Source organism: Carcharhinus amblyrhynchos, chromosome 11 (genome assembly GCF_965287045.1).
Source record: "Carcharhinus amblyrhynchos chromosome 11, sCarAmb.v2.hapA, whole genome shotgun sequence".
NCBI classification, from domain to species: Eukaryota; Metazoa; Chordata; class Chondrichthyes; order Carcharhiniformes; family Carcharhinidae; genus Carcharhinus; species Carcharhinus amblyrhynchos.
This window is the reverse complement of record NC_137334.1, coordinates 17,444,202-17,471,734: the sequence shown is the minus strand read 5'-3', so window position 1 is coordinate 17,471,734 and position 27,533 is coordinate 17,444,202. Positions and strand designations below refer to the sequence as shown.

The following is a 27,533-nucleotide window of genomic DNA, read 5'->3' as shown; positions in this document are numbered from 1 at the left end:
ACTGTTATTGCCTTGTGAGGATTAAAGTGGAGCGGATCGAAGGTGCCTTGTTTCCTTATCATGAATATCTGCCCTGCTGGGAATCTGCTGCTCAGAAATTTGAGTCTCTGCAACGTTTTCTCCCGTAGATGTGCGTTAACTGGTTTCAGAGGCTGTGCCGCTCACATCCAAACACATGGCTTTGCACCGTCAAAGAGGCAAAATGGCTCCCCTCACTGCCTGGGAAAGCATTTTGATTGGACAACGACCCGATTCCACTTCTCCGAAGAGACGGAGCAGCGAATTCCCTCAGCGGCATTCAAAAATGAGGCGGAGAATGGGGACGTCCACAGCAGAGAAATCAGCGGTGACTCCGCTCCTTCCATCAGCCGTTTGTCAAACAGGACGATCGCAAGGAATAGGAGTCCGTCCGCTGAAGTGTTTATCACCGAGTGCTCGACGGAGAGGGACAGATCTTTGAATCAATTCTTGGACAGGCTTCAGAGGTGCACCTCTCCCACCGATGTGCTGGACCTGTACGTAGAATCCGCAGCGACCCACAAACCGATCAGCAGCTGCCTGATGACCATGTGGAGGACAACCAAGAGGATGGCGGAGGATCAGAAATGGTCCGAGAGGAAGCTGATGTTTGAGCACCCTGTCTTCGAGACCATCTGCCAGCAGGCTGTGAAGGGAGCTCAGTCAATGAGCTGTAACGATTTGGCCTACAGCCTCTTCGCTCTGGTAAAGATTGGAGTGTCGCAACACAGCCGACTCATTCATACCCTGCTGAGAGTGACTCAGGTAGGTTCAACTGGTGCCTTCCAGAGGCTTGCTGGGTAGAACCGTCAGCCCAGTAGCTAGAACCCGGCTTTTTATACAATCATACATACAATCGTGCAAACAGAAGGAGGCCATTCAGCCCATCGAGTCCACACCGACCACATCCTACCCAAGCCCTATTCCTGTAACTCTGTGCATTTACCCTAACTAGTTCCCCTGACACCAAGGGGCAATTTAAAGTTTATTAGTCTCAAGTTAGGCTTACATTAACACTTCAATGAAGTTACTGTGAAATCCCCCTAGCCGCCACACTCCGGTGCCTGTTGGTGTCAATTCACCTAACTAGCACGTCTTTCAGACTGTGCGAGGAAATTGGAGCACCCGGAGGAAACCCAAGCAGATACGGGGAGAACGTGCAAACTCCACACAGACGGCGATCAAAGCTGGATTGCTAGTACAATGAGGCAACAGTGCTGACCTCTGTGCCACCGTGCCGTCTTTTTTGATTCATTCACAGGACATGGGTGTTGCTGGCTGGGTCAGCATTTATTGCCCATTCTTAGTTGCTCAAGGGCAGTTGAGAGCACATTCAACCACATTGCTGTGGCTCTGAAGTCACAGATAGGCCAAACTGGGTAAGGACGGCAAATTTCCTTCCCTAAAGGACATTAGTGAACCAGATGGATTTTTCCGACAATCGACAATGTGTCATGGTCATTAGTAGATTATTAATTCCAGATATTTTTATTGAATTCAAATTTCACCATTTGCCGTGGTGGGATTTGAACCAGAACATTAGCTGAGTTTCTGGGTTAATAGTCTCGCGATAATCCCTTTGGCCATCGCCTCCCTGACAGATCACTTTAAAGAACTCTTTTAGCATCAGCTGAATTCCTCCAGTTGACTGTTGCAGGGCTGCCATGCTGTATCGCTTCTTGCTGTAGTTAGAAGTATTGTTCCCCTCAAGTGGCCAGACAAAGTCACGGAGTGGTTCAAGTTGACTTATTGATAACTCCAGGTACAGGACTCTCTCTGATTGAGTCATTAAGACCAGTCAGAGTGCAGAATTCAGAAATACTCAAGCATTTATGGTTTCAGTTTTGATTACAAGTAATTGGCACATACCAATCAAGGTATAGGAGTTATCTCTATCCTCTCACAGTTATTGATTAAGGTTACATGATTCATAAGGTACAAATATTAAATCAATCATAATCGCATTACGCCTGCTTAATTACGGCACAGTGGTTAGCACTGCTGCCTCATAGTGCCAGGGACTCGGCTTCAATTCCTGGTTTGGGTCACTGTCTGCGCGGAGTTTGCATATTTTCCCTGTGTCTGTGTGGGTTTCCTCTGGGTGCACCGGCTTCCTCCCACAGTTCAAAGATGTGCTGGTTCAGTGAATTGACCATGCTTAGTGTCGGGGAGATTAGCTAGGGTAAGGACATGGGGTTTTGGGGATAGGGCCTGGGTGGTATTGTGCAGACTCGATGGGCCCAATGGCCTCCTTTTGTGCTGTAGGGATTCTATGATAAAATAAGACATCAACTTGAACTCAGTTTTTTATTGGCTGCCAGTGATGGGTCAAACATTTTGATTCACTGAGAAGCCCGCGTTTTGTCAGTGTTCTGCCCGTTGCTGAACGGTGTAGCGACTACGTTACTGGGCTAGTAACCACAGAGAGTTTGTGTTCCGATTCCACCATGGCCCCTGTAGTAACCTGCCTGGACTGTCTGTGGTCTTACAGGAGCGTCTGAATGAGTTTGATGAGAGCTCTCTCTTGGTGCTGTCCAGTTGTTTGAAGAACATGGGCGATGGTAAGAGTGTTGGAGCACTACGGACAGGCCTTAGGTAAGGTCGTAAACGCAACCTTGTGTCCCAACTCAGTATGTATGTTAGAAATGTTGCTGTCTGCCCCTCCAAACCCTCGACCTCCTTGCCTTTCAAAAGTGTGTCTGATTCTACTTTGTATCAGTTTAATGATCCAGTCTCCACTGCTCTCTGGGGAAGAAAATTCCGCGTAAAATTTTCCTTATCACCATCCTAATCTGCACATCCTTTATTCTCTAACTGTGTCCGCCTGGTTCTAGTTACCTCCACAAGTTAAAACATCCTCTCGGTATTCACTCTACAAATTCCCTCGTGCAAGATTAAAGCGCTTGGGATTGGAAGAAGTGTATTGAGATGGTAGAAAACTGGTTGGCAGAGAAGAAACGAGTGGGAATTAATGGGCCTTTTTCAGATTGGCAGGCAGTAACTAGTGGGGTGCCACAGGGACAGGTGCTCGGACCCCAGCTATTCACAGTCTATATTAAATATAACATCTCAAAGTTTGCAGATGATACCAAGTTGGGTGGGAGGGTGAACTATGACGAGGATGCAAAGATTCTTCTGGACAGGTTGGGTGAGCGAGCAAATCAATGGCAGATGACGTCTAATTTCAATAAATGTGAAGTTATTCACTTTGGAAGCAAAAACAAGAAGGCAGGTTACTGCCTGCATGTGTGTAAATTGGGAAAGGGGAGTGTGCAGCGGGACCCAAGTGTCCTTGTGCACCAGTCACTGAAGGTAAGTGTGCAGGTGCAGCAGGCGGTAAAGAAGGAAAATGGTATGTTGGCCTTCATTGTGAGAGGTTTCGAGTACAGGAGCAGGGATGTGTTGTTGCAATTATACAGGGCCTTGGTGAGGCCACAGCTAGAGTATTGTATGCAGTTTTGGTCTCCTTTTCTGAGGAAGGATGTTCTTGCTCTCGAGGGAGTGCAGCGAAGGTTTACCAGGCTGATCCCGGGTATGGTGGGACTGATGTATGAGGAGAGATTGACTAGGTTAGGATTCACTGGAGTTCAGTGAGGAGGGATCTCATAGAGACTTATATTCTAACAGGACCAGACAGGACAGATGCAGGAACGATATTCCAATAGTGGGGGAGTCCAGAACCAGGGGTCACAGTCTGAAGATATAGGATAGACCATTTAGGACAGAGATTAGGACACATTTCTTCATTCAAAGAATGGTGAACCTGTGGAATTCATTACCATAGGAAGTAGTTGAGACCAAAACTTTGAATGTATTCAAGAAGAGGCTAGATATATCCCTCGAGGTGAACGGGATCAAAGGTTATGGGGAGAAAACAGGATTAGGCTATTGAGTTGGACGATCAGCCATGGTCATAATGAGTGGCAGAGCAGGCTCAAAGTGCTGAGTGGCATCCTCCTGCTCCTATCTTCTATGCTTCACCTTACATTTCCATAAGATCGCTCCTCATTCTTCTAAATTCTAAAAACCCAGCTTGCAGGTGCAGCAGGTGGTCAGGAAGGCAAATGGGATGCTGGCCTTCATTGTGAGGGGGATTGAATATAAAAGTAGGGAGGTCTTGCTGCGGCTGTATAGGGCATTGATGAGGCCGCAGCTGGAGTACTGTGTGCAGTTTTGGGCGCTGTACTTACGCAAGGATATTTTGGCCTTGGAGGGAGTGCAGAGGAGGTTTACTAGGCTGATGCCGGAGTTGAGGGGGTTGAGCTATGAGGAGAGGCTGAATAAACTAGGCTTGTACTCGTTAGAGTTTAGAAGAATGAGGGGTGATCTCATTGAGACGTATAAGATGATGAATGGGATGGATAGGATAGAGGTGGAGAGACTCTTCCCGCTCAAAGGATAGTAGGACTAGGGGGCACAGCCTCAAGATAAAGGGGGGGCGGTTTAGAACGGAGTTGAGGAGGAACTTCTTCACTCAAAGGGTGGTGAATCTCTGGAATTCTCTGCCCGTTGAAGTGGTGGAGGCTACCTCGCTAATATTTTTAAGACGCGGGTTGATGGGTTTTTGATAAGAGAGGGGATTAAGGGTTATGGGGAGAGGGCGGGAATGTGGAACTGAGCCACGACAGATCAGCCATGATCTTATTGAATGGTGGGGCAGGCTTGAAGGACTAGATGGCCTACTCCTGCTCCTATTTCTTATGTTCTTATGTTCTAATGGGTGCAGGCCTGATCTGTTCAATATTTCTGCAAAAGAAAACCCTTCATCCCAAGAGTGAACCTTCTCTGAAATGCTGCTATCACAGTTATATATTTGTTTCCAATAAAGAGACCACCGCCTGGAATTCTCCAGCCTTTCTCTTGCCACTGCCAGACAAAATGAGGAATTTGGTGCTCAGCCAAATCTCTGTTCACTGCAGCATGACGGGAGAATCCTGCTGGCATGAACGACTGGGGAATTCTAGTCCACATCTCTACACCGTATTCCAGCTGTGGTCTCACTATGACCCAATACAGCTGCAGTGAAACTTCCCCGCCTTTAGTATTCCATTCCCCTTGGAATAGTAATGGATATTACTATTGCAGTCCAAAAGACTGCTGGTGGGTGCATTGGCCATGCTAAATTCTCCCTCAGTGTACCCGAGCAGACGCCAGAGTGTGGTGACTAGGGGATTTTCACAGTAAGCCTACTGTGGAAGTTAAAATATTCAGATTAAAGCTCCGTGCCTTCTCTGTACAGTAGTGGAAAATGTTTATCAGCTTATAGACCTTCAAAAGGAGACAATGTCTGCTATTCAGCATGTACAGGCTTCATCTGCGTAGGCCCCATAACATTCTGCTTTTCCACCTTCACCAGACGTTGAGCATGACCAGATTTTTCCATAACAAATACCAAAGATGAGGTATGGGGATATGCTATGCAAATGAAGGGTTAGCAAAATCAGTTTTTCATCGAATGAGAAAGGGTGAAAAGCCAGGATTTAATTGCCGAGTATGTATGCAAATGAAAGATTGGAAAAATTGCTTGTTTCTGATTTGCTATAATTGGCTATAATTGCCAAGTTGTTCATTTGTAAGTTCAGAAACCCTTGCAGGATGACTGCAGGCTGCTTTCTCCTTGTGCACAAGGCCTCACATCGGATTATCCATGGTGCCTAGCGCTGGTTGTACTCAAGTCGACTAAGAGTGCCTAATGTTGCTGGTAACCAGGGTCTCTGACAGTAGGTGTAACACTAATAAATGAACTTAAACAATGTGTACTGGCAGCTTCCAACAGGAATATCTTGGCAGAATTTTCATGCCAACATAATCTCCCATTTTTTCTGCTGAGCCAGGCTGCACACGCTCCAGAGTGACCTGGAGGTGAAATTGTGAAGCAGTAAAGCTGTATAAAGAGAAATGCACAATATGTTTAGTGTTGACTCTCTGCAGGCTTCTCGTAGAGTTACGTGTTCCACAGATCAGGACAGTGATAGCCCTGCAGACCATGATGAGATGTATTGGGAAGGATGCCCCGCTGCCTCTGAAGAAGAAGCTGGAGGTAGGAAGCTGTTTTTTTTCATTCTCTGCATGTTCACCAGCAAGGCTGGTGTTAGCTGCACAGGAGAAGGCAGGGATGGCCACCTCAGAGGGCAGTCAGTCATGTTGGTTTTATTGTGCTGGACTTCTTCTAACCTGACACTAAGGGGCAATTTAGCATGGCCAATCCACCTAACCTACATATCTTTGGACACTAAGGGACAATTTACCATGGCCAATCCATCCAACTTGCACATTGTGGGATACTAACGAACAATTTAGCATGGTCAATCTATCTAACTCTTGGATACACCACATCTTTGGACACTAAGGGACAATTTACCATGGCCAGTCCACCTAACCTGCACATCTTTGGACTGTGCGAGGAAACCAGAGCACCCGGAGGAAACCCATGCAGACACAAGGAGAATGTGCAAACTCCACACAGACAGTGACCCAAGGCTGGAATCAAACCCAAGTTCCTGGCACTGTGAGGCAGCAGTGCCAATGGTGGAATAGGTTTGAGGAGCTAACTGGTCAGTGAGTGCTTCGGTGATGGTGACACAATCTTAATCGACCGCATGGAGGATGCCACGGATCACTAGATGGATGTTGCACTGTTCTGACTTGATAACTGCTGCTATGCATATCATTGGCACACTAATATAGTTTTAACACCCCAATTCAGATAAGTGACGGTATGTTATTTGAAATGTTAAGACCCAGTATTGTTTGAGACTGCTGTGAGGTGATGCCAAAGTTCTTGCTTTCTGTTTCACAGAGCAAAGCACTCTCCCTGCTGAAGGAGTTCACCCTTCCCAACTCTCAGTATATGTTTGTAACATTGGCAGCAATGGGCCACCGCTCTCACCCCCTCTTAGAGGCCTGCAGTAACAGGGTTATCGGTAAGTGATCCTTTCATTTAAAACTCTCAGTTTGTTCTCTTATTTTCGAGGCCCACCCCCGTTTCGTTCCCACCTGTCTCTGTAATCTCCTCCAACCAACAACACGCTGATTTCTCAGCCCTTCCCTGGTTCTGCACAGCCTCGATTTAATTGCTTCGACATTGGTAGCTGAACTCAGCGACTCAGAAATCTCAAAATGTTTAAGATCCTGAGTGGCCTCGACAGGGTGGATGTGGAGAGGAAGTTCCCTTTTGTGGGAGAACTAGGCAATCACTGCTAAAATGAAGAGGTTGCTTGTTTAAGACAGAGGTGTTGGGCGACAGAGGGGCGGTGCGGTGACACAGTGGTTAGCAAGGACCCGGGTTCAATTCCCGGATTGGGTCACTGTCTGTGCAGAGTCTGCACGTTCTCCCCATGTGTGCGTGGGTTTCCTCCGGTGCTCCAGTTTCCTCCCACAGTCCAAAGATATGCAGGTTAGATGGATTGGCCGTGTTGAATTGCCCCTTAGTGCAAGAGGGACTAGCTAGGGCAAAGGCATGAGATTGTGGGGATGGGCCTGGATGGGATGGTGATTGGTGCAGACTCAATGGGCCAAATGTCCTCCTCCTGCACTCTATGTTTCTATGAGGAAAAATACTTTCTCAGAAGTTAGTGTGTGTTTGGAATTTTTTTCTGCAAAGGACAGTGGAAGTGGAGTCTTTTTTAAGGCAGAGCGAGATAGACTCTTGATTAACAAGGGAGTGAAAGGTTATTGTGAGTTGGCAGGAATGTGGGGCTGAGGTTATGATCAGATTTATTTAAAAAATCATTTGTGGGATATGGGCTTCGCTAATTGGTCAGCATTTATTGCCCATCCCTGGTTGCCCTTGGAGGGCAGTTGCTTGAGAGTCAACCACATTGCTGTGGCCCTGGACTCACATGTAGGCCAGACCAGGTAAGGACGGCAGATTTCCTTTCCTAAAGGACATTGGTGAACCAGATGGGTTTTTTCTGACAATCAACAATGGTTTCATGGCCATCAGTAGATTCTAAACTCCAGATTTTTTTTATTGAATTCAAATTTTGCCAATTGCCGCAGCAGGATTCAAACCCAGGTTGCCAGAACATTAGCTGAGTTTCTGGAGGAGAAAAGAGCCGACGTTTCAAGTCCAGATGACCCTTTGTGAATCTGGATTCTAAACATCAGTTCTTTTCTTTCCTTACAGATGCTGCCAGACTTGCTGAGATTTTCCAGCATTTTCTCTTTTGGTTTCAGATTCCGGCATCTGCAGTAATTTGCTTTTATTTTTCTGGATTAATTGTTTAGTGATAATAACACCAGGCCATCGTCTCCCCGGATCTGCCCTGATGTACCTGAACAGCAGAGCAGGTTTGAGGGGCTGAATGGCCTGCTCCTTTTTGTATGTTATTCCCACCCTAAATTACTCTCTCTTTAAGCTGCTCCTTAAAACCTCCCCCTTTAACTCTTTTGGTCACTTGACCTCATAGTTAAGCTTGGTGTTAATTCTTATTTTGATGCCCGCTGTGAAGCCTCTTGAAAGTTTAATTATCTTAAAGGCCACTTCATAATTCACGTTGGTGAATTGCGGCTTTGAATGAACTTTGACTTGACAGACCTTAAGCCCCAAGCACAAAGTCATGGGCGACGGGGAGGGAGAATCATAGAATCCATTCAGTCCATCAAGTCTGCACTGACAATAATCCAGGTCCTATCTCATTAACCCCATGCGTTTACCCCACTAATCCTCCTGACACCATGGGGCAATTTAGCATGGCTAATCCACCTAACCCGCACATCTTTATGGACTGTGGGAGGAAACTGTAGCACCCGGAGGAAACCCACGCAATCACGTGCAAACTCTAGACAGTCACCCAAGGGCAAAATTGAATCCATATCCCTGGCACTGTGAGGCAGCAATGCTAACCACTGTGCCACCGTGGATTTGCCTTGATTTATTATTGTCGTATGTATTGGGATATAGTGAAAAGTATTGCTTTTTGCGGGCTATACAGACAAAGCATACAGTTCATAGAGTACATAGGGGAGAAGGAAAGGAGAGAGTGCAGAATGTAGTGTTACAGTCGTAGCTAGGGTGTAGAGAAAGATCAACTTAATATATGGTAGGTCCGTTCAAAATTCTGACAGCAGGGAAGAAGCTGTTCTTGAGTCGGTTGGTACGTGACCTCAGACTTTTGTATCTTTTTGCCAATAGAAGAAGGTGGAAGAGAGAATGTCCGGGGTGTGCGGGGTCCTTAATTATGTTGGCTGCTTTGCCAAAGCAGCAGCAAGTGTAGACAGAGCCAATGGATGGGAGGCTGGTTTGCGTGATGGATTGAGCAATGAAGTAGAAGGGAGAAGGTCTATGATGGGGCAGAAAGCCGGAGAAACTGAATGATACGAGATGATGTTGCAAGGCAAAATAGGGTGATAACGCGACAGGGATAGAGACGGAAGGAAGTTATAGCTAAACAAGGGGGATTGTGATGAGCAGATACAGTGGAGAACATGGTGGAGGGAAGGTGTGTCATTCCAACTGACCATGAGGATTGTTTGACTGTGATTTCTGTTTTAAAAGAGAAAGACAAGGAACTCTTTGCCATGTCTAATTGTACCATGTTGTTCCTCCAGAGAATATCCACGGTATCCCGTTTTGGAGACTCGTGCACATTTTGCAGTCCAGCAAGGATCTCCAGTATCGCAATCCAGCTCTGCTTAGTGCCATTGGTGATCACGTGGCATCAACAGCGGCTATCTGGCAGGTTAAGCAGGTGAGACAGCAACCAGGGTCGACCGAGTCTGAAGGAGCGGCCTTTTAATTGGCTGTTTGAAGGGGACGCATTTACTGGGCCGTTGGGGGAAGAAAGCAGGGGAGTGGGACAAACTAGATAGCTGGCTCAGCGATCCTTCTAATAGGAAGGGTGTGGGGGTGGGAGGATCAATAGTGAGGGAGGGAGGCAAGGGCAGGCTGATCCCCCTCCCCCCCCCAGCTCAATGGAGCATTGTGGGTAGAAGCCCAGGCAACATGGCGGGAAGGAGGAGGTGGCCTGGATCCAGCAAGTGGAGCAAATGCTGTGAGATTATTAGCCCCTTGACTCTCTCCTTCACTTTTATTGCTTTTGCCTTGAGACTTTTTCACGGACCCCTGTTGAATACTCCCGTTGAAGACAGTGCAGCAGGGTAGGAGGTCTGACGGTGATAGATTGGTATGCCAGCCCTGAGAAAACTTTACCGTCAAGTAATATACTTCACTAGAAGTGCCTGGTGAGGGGGTGTAGCGTGATTGTCAGTTGACAGCTGATCAGTGATAGCTGGCCTCCGCCACAACTGCTGCACAATGTCCTTATTTACCGTGATAAGTGCAGAAAGCCATGGGCCATTATTTTTCTCTCTTTCCTAGTTCATTCTCTTCCTCATGCTGTTTGCGGATCTCAGCTTTCGTCATGCCAAGTTGATGGACACGTTTGCACAGATCGTGCCCGCCGTCTCCGAATCCTTGACGTTGAAGGACGTGCTCTCGGTTCTCCGCGTGTACGCCCTGCTGAACCACGAGCCGGCCACGAATGGGAAGGAACAGTAAGTCTCAATCCTGTTCATGCTCCATCTAGCAAACTGTTCTGGTGTTCCTTGCATTAACGTCGCAGGAAATCTGCCGTCCTTACCCAGTCCGGCCTACGTGTGACTCCAGAGCCTCTGAACCTTAAATACAGTAAAATATCCTGAGGCATTTTGCGGGTATGTTATCAGTCAAACTTTGACACTGAGCTATATCAGTGATATAAGGACAGGATCAAAAACCTACTCAAGAGTTTTAAGGAATAACTTGAGAGAGCTTTAGGGAGAGAATTCCTTGCAGCTGAAAGCTTGTAGATTGATTTTTTTTAAAATTCATTTCATGGGATGGCTGGCAAGGCCACCATTTACTGCCCACATCTAATTGCTCTTCAGCAGCCTCGCTCGGCCATTTCAGAGAGCAGTCAAGAATCAGCTACGTTGCTGTTGCTCTAGAATCACATGTGGGCCAGACCGGATAAGGACAGCAGATTTCCTTCCCTAAAGGGACTTTAGCGAACCCGATATTTTTTTAATGACAGTCCATGATGGTTTCACAGTCATCAGAACTGTGACTAGCTGTCAGTTGCAGGTTTTTAATTAATTGAATTTAAATCCCACCAACTGCAGGATTTGAACCCCAGTCCCCAGAGCATTAGTCTGGGCCTCTGGATTGCTGGTGTGGTGACCAGCAATCACCACTACTCTACCGTCCTGGTGAGAAAGGATCTGTTGCAATTCTCACAGTTCAGTTGATGGCATTTGAAATCAGGCACTTGAAGATTCAAGCCCCACCCCAGGACTCGAACACACAATCCTGGCAGAGACTTCAGTGCAGCATTGAGGGAACGCTACCTGAGTTGATATCTTTTGAGTGAGGTGTTCAATCAAGGCCCTTTCTGCACTTAGTGTTGGATTCATTCATTTGTTTGAATTCACAAGGGGACAGCATTATTACGAGTTTTAAAATGGTTTTCTTTTATTGAACAGAACCTAAACAAAATGACAGAAACTAAAGAGCTAACTTGGAGACTTGCTTCCCAGCTAGGTCCTTGAACTGAACTTGGAACACTGAACTGAAACATCTTAAAATCCAAACTATATTTCAACCCTTATCTCATTATTGGAAGTGTTTTCCTCAGGCTGTCTCCCTCTAGAAACACAATCCTTACAGCTGTTATGCTATTGTTTGCATGCAATGTGTACCCTTCAGGAATGCAGTCAATTTTTAGCTAACCCAGCATGCCTTCTGCGTCTTCCTGTTGTCAATAGGTCAGCTTAGCTAAGTTGGTTAACCCCTGTAGTCTAGCATTTAAATGTAATTGTGCATTGGCAGAAGTATCTCAGAAAGTCTTTGTATAAAGACTAACAGGGCTAAGCGTACACAGGATCCCTCAATTAGGTAGGTGTTAGAGATCCCATGGCACTATTATCAAAAGGAGCAGAATAGTTTAAGTTTATTGATTAGTGTCACAAGTAGGCTTACATTAACACTGCAATGAAGTTACTGTAAAAATGCCCTAGTCGCTATACTCCAACGCCTGTTTGGGTACACTGAGGGAGAATTTAGCACGGCCCATACACCTAACCAGCACATCTTTCAGACTGTAGGAGGAAGCCGGAGCACCGGATGGAAACCCACACAGACACGGGGAGAACATGCAGCCTCCGCACAGACAGTGACCCAAGCCAGGAATCGAACCCGGGTCCCTGGCACTGTGGGGCAGCAGTGCTAACCAGTGTGGCATCATCCATAGATCCTCTCTGGTACTGATGATATCATCTGGGTGGCACGGTGGTTAGCTCTGCTGCCTCACAACTACAGGGACCCGGGTTTGATTCCCGGCTTGGGTCACTGTCTGTGTGGAATCTGCACATTCTCCCTGTATCTGCATGGGTTTCCTCCGAGTGCTTCGGTTTCCTCCCATAGTCCGGAAGATGTGTGGGTTAGATGGATTGGTCATGCTAAATTGTCCCTTAGTGTCAGGAAGTTCAGCAAAGTAAATATGTAGGGCTATGGGGATAGGTCTGGCTTATGGTCAGTGCAGACCTGATGGACCAAATGGCCTCCTCCTGCACTGTGAGGATTTTATGATTATTTATCCCTTAAACAATATCACAAAAATAAGAGAGTATCTTGTTATTTATTTCACTGATCTCTTGTGAGACCACATTGTGCACAAAATGGCCACCCCTACAATCCAGTTGTCACCTCGTTGTAGAAGTTCTTTAAACAAAACGAGCAGAGAGAACAATGTCATAATGTTAAAGTCTCTGTGTATCCCTGATGGACATTTTAGCTGAGATGGTCTGATTGTAACCGCTAAAATATCATAAAAATCAGTGTTACGAATGAAAAACCCAGGCATTCAGCTCTGTTTATCGAGTGTGAATCAGCCAGGCATGGTTGTTATATTTTAAGGTAACCGGATTTAAACCCTGGATGTACTCTTAAGAAAAAGCAGAAAAAAATAAAGCCCCACAGGACAATACTGCATTTGGTCACATATATATAAAACTTATTAAAATGGAATCTAGTGGCTAACTAATCGATGCTGAACCCTTACCAGTTTGTAATGGTGAACTATAAGCTCATACCCCAATGATACCCAATTCAGCTTTGATTCTGTACTTTTCAAAACCCTTCACATATTTCACTTGTCAATCCATAGATGTTGGTTGATGGCTTTATCTTGACTTGGGAATCTTACCATGTACCATGTTAGTATAATGTGTTGTGCATCAACGTGTTAAGAATAGAATAGAGTCCCTATAGCGCAGAAGAGGCCATTTGGCCCATCAAGTCTGCCCTGATTCTCTGACAGAGCATCTTGTCCAGGTCCTGTCCCTGTAACCCCACATTTCCCATGGCCAATCCCCCTAACCTACACGTCTTTGGCCACTAAGGGGCAATTTAACATGGCCAATCCCCCTAACTTACACATCTTTGGATACTAAGGTGCAATTTAGCATGGCCAATCCCCCTAACCTGTATATATCTTTGGATACTAAGGGGTAATTTCACATGGCCAATCCCCCTACCTACACATCTTTGTACACTCAGGGGCAATTTAGCATGACCAACTCACTTAACCTGCACATCTTTGGACAGTAAGCCTTTTGCCTTGATATCATTCTTTTGAGGATGACCATGGGGAAGGTGTTGTTGTTTATCCTTACTTATTGTGGTTTACAAAAACAATACCTGGACTTCAGGGGTTAGATTATGAAGAGAGATGAGACAAATTAGGCCTATTACGGTAAAAGTTGCGCCATGCTAATCTAGGTATCCTTGGTCCAAGGTGCTAGGACATGGGTGTCCTTGTGCCAGAGTCGCAAAAAGTTGGTTTGCAGGTACAGCAGGTAATTAAGAAGACAAATGGAATTTTGTCTTTCATTGCTAGAGGGATGGAGTTTAAAAACAGCGAGGTTATGTTGCAGCTATATAAGGTCCTGGTGAGGTCACACCTGGAGTACTGTGTACAGTTTTGGACTCCTTACTTGAGAAAGGATATACTGGCACTGGAGGGGGTGCAGTGGAAATTCACTATGTTGATTCCAGAGTTGAGAGGGCTGGCTTTTGGGGAGAGATTGAGTAGACTGGGACTATAGTCATTGAAATTCAGAAGAATGAGGGGACACCTTAGAGAAACGTATAAGATTATGAAGGAATAGATAAGATAGAAACAGGGAGGTTGTTTCCACTGGCGGCTGAAACTAGAACTAGGTGCATAGCCTCAAAATAAGGGGAGCAGATTTAGGATTGAGTTGAGGAGGAACTTCTTCACCTAAAGGGTTGTGAATCTCTGGAATTCCCTGCCCAGTAAGCAATTGAGGCTACCTCATTGAACGTTTTTAAGGCAAGGATAGGTTAATTTTTGAACAGGATAGGAATTAAGGGTTATAGTGAGCAGGTGGGTAAGTAGAACGGAATCACAGAAAGATCCAGCATGATCTTATTGAATGGTGGAGCAGGCTCGAGGGGCTAGATGCCTGCTCCTGTTCCTAGTTCTCATGTTCCTATTATTGTGAATTGAGAAGGTTGAAGGATGATCTGATAGAAGTCAACAAAATTTTAACAGGGAAGGACAGAGCGGATAAGGATAAATTGTTTCCAGCAGTTGAAGGCACTAAAACCAAGGACCACAATCTAAAAATGAGGACCAAACCTTTCAGGAAAGAGGTTAGAAAACACATCTATACGCAGAGAGTGGAGGAGGATTGCAATTCTCCTCCACAATTGTTAGGTTTAAGATAGACACATTTTTATTGAACAGGGGATATGAAGTCAGGCCACAGATCGGCCATGATCTTATTGAATGGCGGCAGAGTGGGCTCGAGGGGCTGAATGGCGTCCTCCTGCTGTTATGTGTCAGCCTTGACATTGTGATTGGTTTAGAAGACGAATTGAGGTTCTTTTGTGTCCTTCCTTCCTGTTTCCACCAGATTTCTCCAGACTTTAAGTGATGTGTTTGAGATGTATTTGTCAAAGTGTTCTTCTCTGGAACTTCTCCATGGGATTTACTCCTTCTGTCTGCTGGGCCACTATCCCCAGGCTGCTCTCAGCCAGCTGTTTCAGGAAGATATCCTGAGCGAGCTTCAGTCAAAAGGTAAGTGATTTTCGTTCTACACTTTCCTGTCACTCCACTACCAGCGTACGCCATTTAGCCCCTTCAGCCTGCTCCACTAACACTGAATTAGACCATGGCTGATCTCAACTCCACCTACCTGCCTTGTTACCATAACCTTGAGGGGTGGCATGGTGGCCAATGGTTAGCACTGCTGCCTCACAGCACCAGGGACCCAGATTCGATTCCTGGCCTCGGATCACTTTCTGTTTGCACATTCAGTTTGCACATTCTCCCCCTGTCTGCGTGGGTTTCCTGCGAGTGAATCATACAATCCTTCTGTGCAGAAGGACGCCATTTCCTTATTTATTTATAAGTTTATTTATCAGTGTCACAAGTAGGCATACATTAACACTGCAATGACGTTACTGTGAAAATCCCCTAGTCACCACACTTGCCCCATCGAGTCTGCACCAACCACAATCCCACCCAGGCCCTATCCCCATAATCCCATACATTTACTCTAGCTAGCTCCCTGACACTAAGGGGGAATTTAGCGTGACCAGTCCACACATCTTTGGACTGTGGGAGGAAAGCGGAGCACCTGGAGGGAACCCACACAGACACGGAGAGAATGTGCAGACTCCACACAGACGGGGACCCAAGCCGGGCAATGAACCCGGGTCCCTAACGCTGTGAGGCAGCAGTGCTAACCACCGTGCCACTAGGGTGTTCCGGATTCCTTCCAGTCTCCAAAGATGTGCTGGTTAGATGCATTGGCATCCTAATACCCACCCATGATGGGATTTGAACTTGTGTCCCCAGAGCCTAGACCTCTGGATTATAAGTCCACTACGCCACCACCTGTGACCACACAGTTATTTATGTAAGTGTAACAGAATTTGAACCTTTTGTGTTCCAGTCCTCTTGTAGTAAAGGTTGATATTCGATTAGCTTTTAGAAATCTTTCTGCTTCGCCACATTTTCTCACTAATTAGAGAATGTTCAAATTTATCTTTCTTTGGAACAAAGTGGATGATTTTAAGGTTTTCCCACACTGAATTCCATCTGTCCCCCTCCCTTCATCTGTCAGTGTCCCATTACAGCTTTCTGCTTTAATGCTACATTAAGGCGGCACGGTGGCACAATGGTTAGCACTGCTGCCTCACAGCACCAGGGACCCGGGTTCAATTCCAGCCTTGGATCATTGTCTGTGTGGAGTGTTGTAGGTAAAAGACATCTCTGAGACTGTTAGTGAGTCAAAATACAGTAGGTTTTAATTCAAAAGCTTTTGGGAGAAACCTAGCCCTGAACAGTGGCTTACCAGGCTTCTCATTGAACACAAATACAAATGGGTATTTATACATCATAAGTCTCAGTATCAGTCACAGCGCAAATTCCCGATTCCGGTTAGGACTGCAGGTCTTCCTACTTTAGTCACGACGCAAGCTCCCAGATTCAGTCAGGGACTCTCAGTCCATCTGACAGCTGCAATCACGACAGAATCTTCAGTCCAATCACGACCAACAACACTTCTGGTGGCATCTGCATCTCCTTCCTTGAGGAGGTCGCGGTTATCCCAGCAGGGCTCCTCCTGTCAAAAAGCCGGTATCACAATCTACTATCTGCAGCTGTTTAACGATGTTCAGTTAGTGCAAACGGGTAAGATTTGTAATGTCTGCAAAATAACATTCACATTTAACTATCTGTCTTTATGGAAATAAAAGTTAAAGAATGAAAGACATGAGCAAGTAAGGAAAACATAAATAAATAATTTATATTGATACCAGGAGCAGTATATGTTTGAGGAGATCAGCCATGAGGAAAGGTTATGTTTGTGATATTTGCTAGGTACAAATGCATTAAACTCATTAACCCTTTCCCTACTTCATGGAGTTCATATGTTCTCCCCGTGTCTGCGTGGGTTTCCTTCGGGTGCTCCAGTTTCCTCCACAGTCCAAATGTGTGCGGGTTAGGGGGATTGGCCATGCTAAATTGTTCCTTAGTATCAGGGGGCTAGCAGGGTAAAATGTGAGGTTACAGGGATAGGGCCTGGGTGGGATTGTGGTCGGTGCAGACTCAATGGGCCAGATGGCCTCCTGCACTGTAGCCATTCAATGATTATACTAACCGTGCCAGCTGGTGTACTGTGATCAGTCATCTAAGTCACTTATATCAGTGGTGAAAAGATGCAGCCCAAGCACTGACCTTTGGAGGACATCACTGGCCGCATATTGCCAATTTCAGTACAGACCCATTACCTCTACTCTGTCTCCTACCTCCGATCCAATCTCCTACCTCCGAACCAATTCCCTACCCATCTTACTTACCTTTGCACAACCTAGCACAATTATTTAGAGGGTCATTGTTTTGGGCAGATGAACTGAGGATCCATTTTTGCCCCTATAAATAGGGGCAGACTGAAACTGGTTGTTCAGATGCACATTTGTAATTCTTATTTCTCAATAGAATGTTATTAGAAGGCCCATCGAATCTGCTCCGACATTTGATTATGGCTGATGTGCTCCTCATCCCTATTTTCCTGCCTTCTCCCCATAACCCTTCAACCCATTACCAATTAAAAATCTGTCTAACTCCTCCTTAAATTTACTCACTGTCCCAGCATCCACCACACTTTGGGGGAGCGAATTCCACAGATTCTCCTTTGGGAGAAGTAGTTTCTCCCCAACTCTGTTTTAAATTTGCTGCCCCTTATCCTAAGATTGTGACCTCTCGTCCTAGAATGTCCCACAAGAGGAAGCATCCGCTCCACGTCTACTTTATCCATACCTTTTATCATCTTGTAGACCTCAATTTGATCTCCCCTTAATTCTTCTAAATTCCAGAGAGTATCGGCCTAAACTGTTCAATCTCTGTTCATACGACGAACCTCCCATCTCTGGAATCAATCTAGTGAAAAGAGTGTAAAGATAAGCTCTATTCTTCACCACCTCGCTTTCTGGAATATAACAACCTGGATTGTTTCTGTCAAGGTCCAAGTAATTGACAACACCATGTGTTCATTGTTACTCTGAAACTCTCTGTGATTTTATTTTTTTCTAGCCAATTCCTACCAAGAGTCAAATGAGCGAATGCTTCAGTGCATCTACCTGTGCCTGGAGTTAGAAAATCAGTCCTTCGCCAGGCCAGCCAGCGCCAGTATTGCCAATCCCTTACTGCCCGGTGCCACAGTGAACCCAGAGGTGCAGAAGGCCTTGGATACCGCCTTGGGTGACAGCAGCCTGTATCGCCAGGGGTTGGTGTTGAAAAACGTTCATTTTATAGGTATTTGAATTTAAAGAACAACACCAGTCAGTTACTTGAGAACCTTGTTGCTTTGTGGTTTCAAAAGGTGAATTTTGAGCGGGTTTGGTACCTTTTGCCAGTCAGGGGTCACAGGCTTGGACGGGGAGAAGAAGCGATGGATCACAACGAGGGACTTCAGCTGTGTGGAGCAGCTGAAGAAGTTGGGATCGTTCTCCTTTGGGTAGGAAAGAGTGAGGGGAAAAGTAATCAAACTGTGGGGCAGCACGGTGGCACAGAGATTAGCGTTGCTGTCTCACAGGAACCCCGTATCAATTCTGGCCTCCCAGGTGACTTTGCACGTTCTCCCCATGTCTGTGCGGGTTTCCTCTGGGTGCTCCAGTTTCCGACCACACTCCAGAGATACACAGGTTAGGTGGATTGGCCATGCTAAATTACCCCTTAGTGTCAGGGAATTTAGCAGGGTAAATATGTGGGGTTGTGGGTATTGGGCCTGGGTGGGATTGTTGTCGGTGCAGGGTCAATGGGCCAAATGGCCTCCTTGTGAACTGTAGGGATTCTGTGAAAACATTGAGGAACCTTGATAGAATAAAGCAGGAGAAAGTGCTTCCCGTGGTAGGAGGGTCAGAGGATACCGGCAAGACTTGAGGATGCAGAGTTAAAATAGTTGGAAAAAGAAGTTCTTTTAACTCAAAGTTATAAATTGGAACACTGCCTAAAAGGCAGCTGGGAGCAGAGTCAATAATAAAGGCGATTGGGTATAGAGTTGAAGGGGAACATTTTACACAGCTATAGAAAAAAGCAGAGGGATGGGGCAAATTAGTCCAGAACTAGGGGTCATAGTTTGAGGATAAGGGGTAAACCTTTGAGAACTGAAGTGAGGTGAAATTTCTGAATGTGTAGAATTCACTACCGCAGAATATAGTTGAGGCCAAAACATTGTGTGATTTCAAGAAGAAATCAGATACAGCTCTTAGGGCTAAATGAATCAAGGAATATGGGGGGCGGGATGTGGGGGGGAATCAGGATGTTGAATTCAATGATTAATCATGATCAAATAAAATGGCAAAGCAGGCTCGAAGGGCCAAATGGCCTTCTCCTGCTTCTAGTTTCGATCTTTCTATTTTCAAAGAGTCAGCTCGAATGCAAACCAAAGCAAAGGCATCAGGTGATGAAATTTTCACTCCTGAAGCTGGGGCATGGGCCTGAGGAAACAGTGCCGAGGTCAGCAGAACTCTAACCACTGAACTTAGCTCAGAATATTTGTTGTAACTCAGCGGAGAGTACCGGAAAAGTCAGCTGTGGACTGAGCAGAAAGGTGGATGAGGGTTTCAGCAGCTGATGGGCTGAGCTAAGGGGAACAAGTGAGCGAAAGCAAAAACAAGAAGGCAGATCACGACCTGAATGGCTGTAAATTGGGAGAGGTGAGTGTTCAGTGGGATCTGGGTGCACCAGTCTCTGAAGGTAAGCATGCAAATACAGCAGGTGGTAAAGAAGGCAAATGTTGGCCTCCATTGCGAGAGGTTTCGAGTATGGGAGCAGGAATGTATTGTTACAATTATACAGGGCCTTGGTGAGGTCGCACTAGAGTATTGTGTGCAGCTTTGGTCTCCTTTTCTGAGGAAGGATGTTGTTGTTCTCGCGGGAGTGCAGTGGAGGTTTACCAGGCTGATTCCGGGGATGGTGGAACTGATGTAGGAGGAGAGATTGACTAGGTTAGGATTGTTCTCACTGGAGTTCAGACAAATGAGAGGAATCTTATTGAGACATAAAATTGTAACAGGACTAGACAGAGTAGATGCAGGGAGGATGTTCCTGGTGGAGGGGGGAGAGTCTAGAACCAGGGATCACAGTCTGAGGATTTGGGGTAGACCATTTAGGACAGAGGTGAGGAGACATTTCTTCACCCAAAGAGTGGCAAGCCTGTAGAATTCATTACCACAGGAAGTAGTTGATGCCAAATCATTGATGGGATTCAAGAGGCGGCTGGATATAGCACTTGGGACGAATGGGATCACAGGTTCTGGGGAGAAAGCAGGATTAGGCTGTTGAGTTGGATGATCAGCCATGATCATGATGAATGGCCTCCTCCTATTCCTACCTTCTATGTTTTTGTGATATTACTGAGATAGAAGTTTACATTCTTGGTAATGGAGGGGACAGAATTTTTTTCATGTGTTACAAAGCTGTGAAGTATCACCAGAGCATTCAAACCCCGTTCACATCGATTGAAATGAATGTGATAAGCATAGAAGTGTAAGTGGTATTTTTTAATATTTATGTAACCTGCCCAGAAACTCTTCCTAACTGCTCTCACTCAAGGTCATCTCTCTCTTCTTGTGTTCTCATCAAGATTTTGAAATTGCTGTGGACCAAGAACAAAGGAATGTGGTTCCCTTTCCTCAGGGTGTTGCAATTGGCAGCGATACTAACATACAGCGGTAAGGTCTAATGTGATTTTAGTATACCTGTAAGAAATCTTTTTTTAAACTCATGTTCTCTGCAGTTATAAGCAGACCTTTACATTTTGTTTTCTCATTGTTGCCAGGCTGTCTGCCAGAAGTCTTTTTATTGCTACTTCAATGGCTTAAATGGGGATTTGTTTATTTTTACTCTGGGGTCTTTTATGACCTTGTATTGTGAGAGGGAAGATTGATTGACAAGTCAAAATCAGGTGGTTTCTCCCTAGGAAAAGAATCTAAAGATTCATTTTCAGTTTCAGTTTAGAAAGGGGGTAGACATCAAGCTGGAAAGAAATGTTTTTCTCTCTCTCTCTCTCCCTGGCTTTTGGAACCTCTGCTGTTAGCTGGAAGCAAGTTTTCTTTGGATACTAAGGTGCAATTTAGCATGGCCAATCCCCCTAACTTGCAGATCTTTGGACACTAAGGGGTAATATAGCATGGCCAATCCACCTAACTTGCACATCTTTGGGCTGTGGGAGGAAACCGGGTTCACTGTCTTGTTGGTTGATCCAGCATGAGGCGTGGAACTTGCTGCCTGGTTGTGCATGGTTCAGATTTTAGAAGCTTGCTAAAGGGATTGCTACAAATTTCCTCCTGATATCTCACGTTCAAACACTACTGTCACCATTGTCATTCTATGTTGGTTGTAATTAAAGTTTCTGGACAATTGTTTTGGGTCTTTGGTTGAAGGTGTAATCCATTGCTGTTGCTTGTTTAGTAGATTAGCTGGGTAATTCACACCTGTCACGTCAATAAATGCAAGATTGGGGAGCGCAACTGATTTTAACTTTATTCAGGAAAAGGAAATCAGTAACTGGTGGGGCATGGGAGAACCTTTGAAAGAGAAAGGATAAATTTTAGCAATGCCATTTGGTTTGAGCAGAAGATCAGCGATTTCAAACAGTCTCATTTGTAATAGCGTCGACCCTTTACTTTGTTGAAATGTCTGCCTCAGTGATAACTATCATTCTGTACCTTACAGAGTGGCTGTGCTTTGTACTCCAGTATCTGCCTTTTGCCTTGGCACAAGGCACCCCAAGGAGAGGTTGGCACTGAAGATGCGGCATCTCAAGGCACTGGGGTACCGTGTGGCATTGGTGAGTATCTTTGGATTGTGGTTTCCAGTAGGAAAAGATGGATCTGCACAAAATAATTACTTAAAAAAAAATCTTCTTTCCAGTGCTCCAAATCAATAAAGTTTTTGTACTTGCTTTTTCTGGGCTAGGCTTTGGTTCATTGCCCTGCTCTCGGGAAAGCTGTCTGTAAATAATACAGCATTGCAGATGGGTAGTTAAGAGTTCCCCTTTACTTGCAGTCCTTTTCCAATTCTGCTTTCCCAGGCCACTCAATCACAGGGTCAGGAGGAGGCTGATCCTTCATTCCATTTGATCGTAACTGATGCATATCTCAACTCCCATCTGTCTACATTGCTTCAATAACTTTTAATAACCTTACCCAACAGAATTTGTGTAATGGAATAAGGATATTTTATTGCAATTGTAAAGGGCAACATCTGGAGTAAAGTGTGCAGTTTTGGTGTCCTTATCTGAGGAAGGATGTCCTTGCATATTTACTGACTCCAGCATTTTATTTCCAGGTTTTCTTTTGAGCTGAATTCAAATTCTCTAACTGCCACTCCAGCAAATAGATGATCAAACAAGGCTGACGCTGCAATGCAGTACTGAGGGAGTGCTGCACTGCCATTGTTGCTGTCTGTATGGTGAGACTTTAAACCAGGGCCGCCCTTCCCTTTTGGGTAGATGTCAACTCTCCCCTGGTGCTCTGTCCAATAAGAGGAGGAGAATTCTCTGCAGTGTTGTGGATAAGATTTGCCCCACAGCCATTGTCACTAAAACACAGCTTGCCCAGTTATTTACCTCACAGCCAATTGTGGGAGCTTGCTGTCTACAAATTGACTTTAGAGTTTTTTTTACAATCTCTGTGATTACACTTGAAGCATTTTATGTTTTCCCCCATCACACCAGTCTCTGACTACTAAGGTTGTTAAGAAGGCGTACGGTGTCTTGGCGTTTATTGGTAGGGGGATTGAATTTAGGAGTCGCAGCGTCATGTTGCAACTGTACACTACTCTAGTGCGGCCGCACTTGGAGTACTGTGTGCAGTTCTGGTCCCCGCATTACAAGAAGGATGTGGAGGCGTTGGAGAGGGTGCAGAGGAGGTTTACTAGGATGGTGCCTGGTATGGTGGGGAGGTCCTATGAGGAGAGACTGAGGGATTTAGGGTTGTTTTCGTTGGAAAGAAGGCGGCTAAGAGGGGATCTTATTGAAACATATAAGATGATTAGAGGTTTAGATAGGGTGGATAGTGATGGCCTTTTTCCTCGGATGGAGAAAGCTAGCACAAGGGGGCATGGCTTTAAATTAAGGGGGGGTAGCTACAGGACGGATGTCAGGGGTAGGTTCTTTACCCAGCGGGTGGTGAAGGATTGGAATGCCCTGCCTGCTGCAGTTGTAAATGCGTCTAGTTTGGGGGCGTTTAAGAGATCTCTGGATAGGTTTATGGACGAAAAGGGATTGGTATAGGCTAGTGGGTCATTGTTTTTGTAACTGGTCGGCGCAACATCGTGGGCCGAAGGGCCTGTTCTGCGCTGTAATGTTCTATGTTCTATGTTCTATGTTCTATAAACTATTGTAGAATCATAGAATCCTACAGTGCAGAAGGAGGCCATTTGGCCCATTAAGTCTGCACCTACCACAATCCCGCCCAGGCCCTATCCCTGTAACCCTAGCTAGTCCCCTGACACTAAGAGACAATCCACCTAACCCGTACATGTTTGCACTGTGGGAGGAAACTGGGGCAGACACAGGTAGAATTTGCTGACTCTGCACAGACAGTGACCCAAGCCCGGAATTGAACCCGGGTCCCTGGCGCTGTGAGACAGCAGTGCTAACCACAGTGCCACTGTGATGCCCTTTCAGACTGCGGGAGAAGGGAGGGGTAATATAGGAGCTCCCCCCCCCCACCTCCCTGACAAATCTCCAAAAGTACGAGACATTGGTGAGGCCACATTTGAAGTACTGCATACAATTCTGGTAGCCCTGCTTTAGAAAGATGTTATTAAACTGGAAAGGGCACAAAAAGGATGTTACTGGGACTGGAAGGTTTGAATTATAAGGAGAGGCTGGATAGGCTGGGGCCATTTTCCCTGGAGCATAAGAGGATGAGGAGTGACCTTAGAGGGGTTTATAAAATCATGAGGGGCATAGATAAGTTAATAGCCAAGGATAGGGGAGTCCAAAACCAGAGGGTATAAGTTGAAGGTGAGAGGGGAAAGAGGACTTGAGGGGCAACTTTTTCTATACACAGTGGTGTGTGTATGGAATGAGCTATCAGAGGAGGTGGTAGAGGTGGGTACAATTGCAACATTTAAAAGACATTTGGATAGGTAGATGGAAGGTTTAGAGGGATATGGGCCAAACGCAGGCAAATGGGACTTGTTCTGGTTGGCATGGATGAGTTGGGCTGAAGGGCCTGTTTCTGTGCTGTCTGACTCAGATTGTCTGCATTTGGAAACTCAGCACGGAAGGGACTGAAGATACAAATATAGGTTATATCAAAACTGGAGAATCTTTCTTGAATTGTCACAGGACAAATTGCATGTTGTCCCACACCCATTGTGAGAGGGACAGGTTTCAATTCCAGTCATCATCCTTTGATGTTTTAACTCAGATCTTCCTCCACCATATTCTCTATTTCTCCAGGTCTTGGAGCAGGAGTTTGGGAAGCTGTCGGAGGACGAGAGAGTCAGGTTCCTGAAGGGTGCGATCTTTGCTGAATGACCCGCCTTCAGGAATCGATGCCACTTTAGCCGAGAGTGTTGGATGATGGACTGGATCGCTGTTGGTGTATTTGGCTGCTTCAGCGGGTCTCTGGCACGGTAGAACCCTTCAATAATTCATACCTCTAAATCCAATTGAAACTTTGTTTTTCCTGAAGCAACAGATTCAGAATGATCTCCAGTTCAGAGTGAAGCTGGGACAAAAGCAGTCAGCTTTCTGTTTGTATACTGGGACCGGATGGATCAGCTGATCCTCCTTTCAGTAAGAAAGTTAATTCCATCGCAGAGGGTAGCGTCCTGTGTCTGTAGAGCAACCCTGATGATCATAATGTATATTACACTGCCTGGCCATGATAAAGTCAATCTGTTGCCAGTCTTCAGATCTTGGGAGTATTGAGTGTTTTTGAACTTCTGTCCAAAGCTAGTGTGATATACTTGACATGTTTCAGTGGATGCAAAGACTCAGGATAACATTGCTGGCATTTCCCCACACACACCTTGATTCCCCATCACACGACCCCAAGCCTGTTCGTCAGCTCCTGTCCTTGCACTGAGGACCCCTATCACATCACATTGAATTTGATTTGATTTACTATTGTCACATGTATTAGTATACACAACGGGGCAACAAGGTGGCTAGCACTGCTGCCTCACAGCACCAGAGACCTGGGTTCGATTCCCAGCTTGGCTCACTGTCTGTGTGAAGTTCGCACGTTCTCCCTGTATCTGCGTGGGTTTCCTTTGGGTGCTCCGGTTTCCTCCCACAGTTCAAAGATTTGTGGGTTAGGTGGATTGGCCATGCTAAATTGTCCCTTAGTTTCAGGTGACTAGCAACATGAACATGTGGGGTTACAAGGATAGGACCTGGGTGTTTGCTTTACTAACAAAATACCATTAGGCAATGGCCTAGACTATTATCACTAGGCTATTATTCCAGAAACTCAGCTAATGTTCTGGGAACCCAGGTTCGAATCCTGCCACGGCAGATGGTGGAATTTAAATTCAATAAAAGAAAACTTGAATTAAAAATCTACTGATGACCATGGAACCATTGTTGATTGTCAGAACAACCCATCTGGTTCAGTAATGTCCTTCAGGGAAGAAAATCTGCCGTGCTTACCCCAGTCTGGCCGACATGTGACTCCAGAGCCTGTATAACTTTAACAGCTAGCCAGACCCAATGTGACTCCAGAGCTACAGCAAATGTGGTTGATTTTCAACTGCACTCCAAGGGCAACTAGATATGGGCAATAAGTGCTGGCTAGCCAGCGACACCCAGGTCCCATGAATGAATTTTTTAAAAAACTGCTCTCTCAACCTATCCTGCCACCTTCAGTGATTTATGCAAATACACACCCAGGTCCCTCTGCTCCTGCAGCCCATGTAGAATTGTCCTCTTCGTTTTATATTTTCTCCTTATACTCTTCTGACCAAAATGAATCAGTTCACTCTTACTGCATTAAATTTCATTCTATTTGCCCACTCGTGCCAACAACTTGTCCGTTTGAAGTTCTACGCCGTACTCACCATTCACGATTCTTCCAAGTTTCATATCATACACAAATTTTGAAATTTGGTGTTTTGCAAGGATATGGTCTATGCTCTACTTATCACAAACAACCAAAGCAATGTGCTGTTTGATTCACAATGCAGTTCGGATTGTTAAGATCCGAGTTGGAAACTCCAGGGTATTTTATGAAGTTGGCCTAGACCCTAAGTTTTACATTTGACTTTGGCATTAGAGTGAGCAGAAAATGTTCCACTCCAGGTATGATTCAGGTGACCCACTAGGGAGCTTTTATCAGAACAAAGTTTATTTAAGAAGACAGTTAGAATATAACAAAAAGAATTATAAATAAACTTTTGGTAAAAGTTATGCTAAGTGTCACAAGTAGGCTTACATTAACACTGCAATGAAGCTATTGTGAAAATTGCCTACTCACCACCCGTTTGAGTATACAGAGAGAGAATTTAGCATAGCCAATGCACCTAACTAGCATATTTTTCGGGTTGTTGGAAGAGACGACAGCATCCAAGGGAAACCCATGCAGACATGAGGAAAACGTGCAGACTCCGCATAGACAGTCACCCAAGCCAGGAATCGAACCCAGGTCCCTGGTGCCGTGAAACAGCAGCACTGCCCCAATACAAGATTAAAATATTATACAGTATAAACTTCAAGCACCATCCCACAGACACATTCCTCTTCAGATTTGGCACAGAAGTATGATGCATCCCATGAAGCTAAATTTTGCAGCTTTTTAAAATCTCCTGTGCATAGCTCCTTTGAATGTTGGATCAAATCTGAGGCTTCCCAGCCCTGGAACTTTCAGCATGACTCTGGGAAGAGAGACAGAGACACTGCCCTCTCTCATCAATTTCAGGATGCAACGGAAAAAACTTCCCAGGCATATCACCCCCAAATCGAGCTCCACTCAGCAATCCCCAAAGGACCATAAAACTCCAGGACACTGCATTCGGCCAGATTAAAATCAACAAGATATCAATTATCGGCTGCAATAAAGGGCACCAGTCACAGACAACACAGTGCTGACAACTTCCAAGGCTTGCTAGAAACATCCTGCAAAGGAACGTGATTAAAATACATTTCTTAAAGGCACAGTGTCATCTCAGGATCCTCCATAAGGTTTGAAGTTGCGTCTTGTACACCAAGTTCCGGGTCATTAATGTACATCAGAAAGAGCAGTGCTTCTAACAGTGACCCTTGGGAAGCGATACTACAATCTGAAAACCAAACATTCGCCAATACTCTGATTTTTGATACTTTTCACTGTAAATACGTGTGACAATAATAAATTAAATCAAATGCCCTGATTTTTGTCACTCAGCCAGTATTGTATCCTTGCTGCTACTGAACCTTCTATTCTACTGTAAGAAGAATGTGGATGAGATGTGCAATTTACTTTTCTTAAAATAAAACTATTGACA

General features: G+C 45.4%; 1 protein-coding gene across 1 annotated transcript; it reads left to right on the top strand.

Moving 5' to 3' along the window:
- fastkd2 (FAST kinase domains 2) lies at window positions 1-27,533 on the top strand. Its single transcript, XM_080198630.1, has 11 exons — window positions 1-783; window positions 2,510-2,613; window positions 5,950-6,058; window positions 6,818-6,941; window positions 9,571-9,710; window positions 10,340-10,515; window positions 14,938-15,101; window positions 18,123-18,344; window positions 20,677-20,764; window positions 21,768-21,882; window positions 24,508-27,533. Exons 1-11 carry the CDS (start codon window positions 61-63, stop codon window positions 24,583-24,585), a joined length of 2,043 nt encoding a protein of 680 aa, XP_080054756.1. The 5' UTR covers window positions 1-60; the 3' UTR covers window positions 24,586-27,533.

Bases quoted from the DNA above. Each gene is read 5' to 3' on its own strand.
- fastkd2 (XM_080198630.1), top strand. From the start codon at position 61: ATGAATATCTGCCCTGCTGGGAATCTGCTGCTCAGAAATTTGAGTCTC. The intron at 2,614-5,949 runs GTAAGGTCGTAA...GACTCTCTGCAG, and splicing joins GCACTACGGACAGGCCTTAG to GCTTCTCGTAGAGTTACGTG. The intron at 9,711-10,339 runs GTGAGACAGCAA...TCTCTTTCCTAG, and splicing joins CTATCTGGCAGGTTAAGCAG to TTCATTCTCTTCCTCATGCT.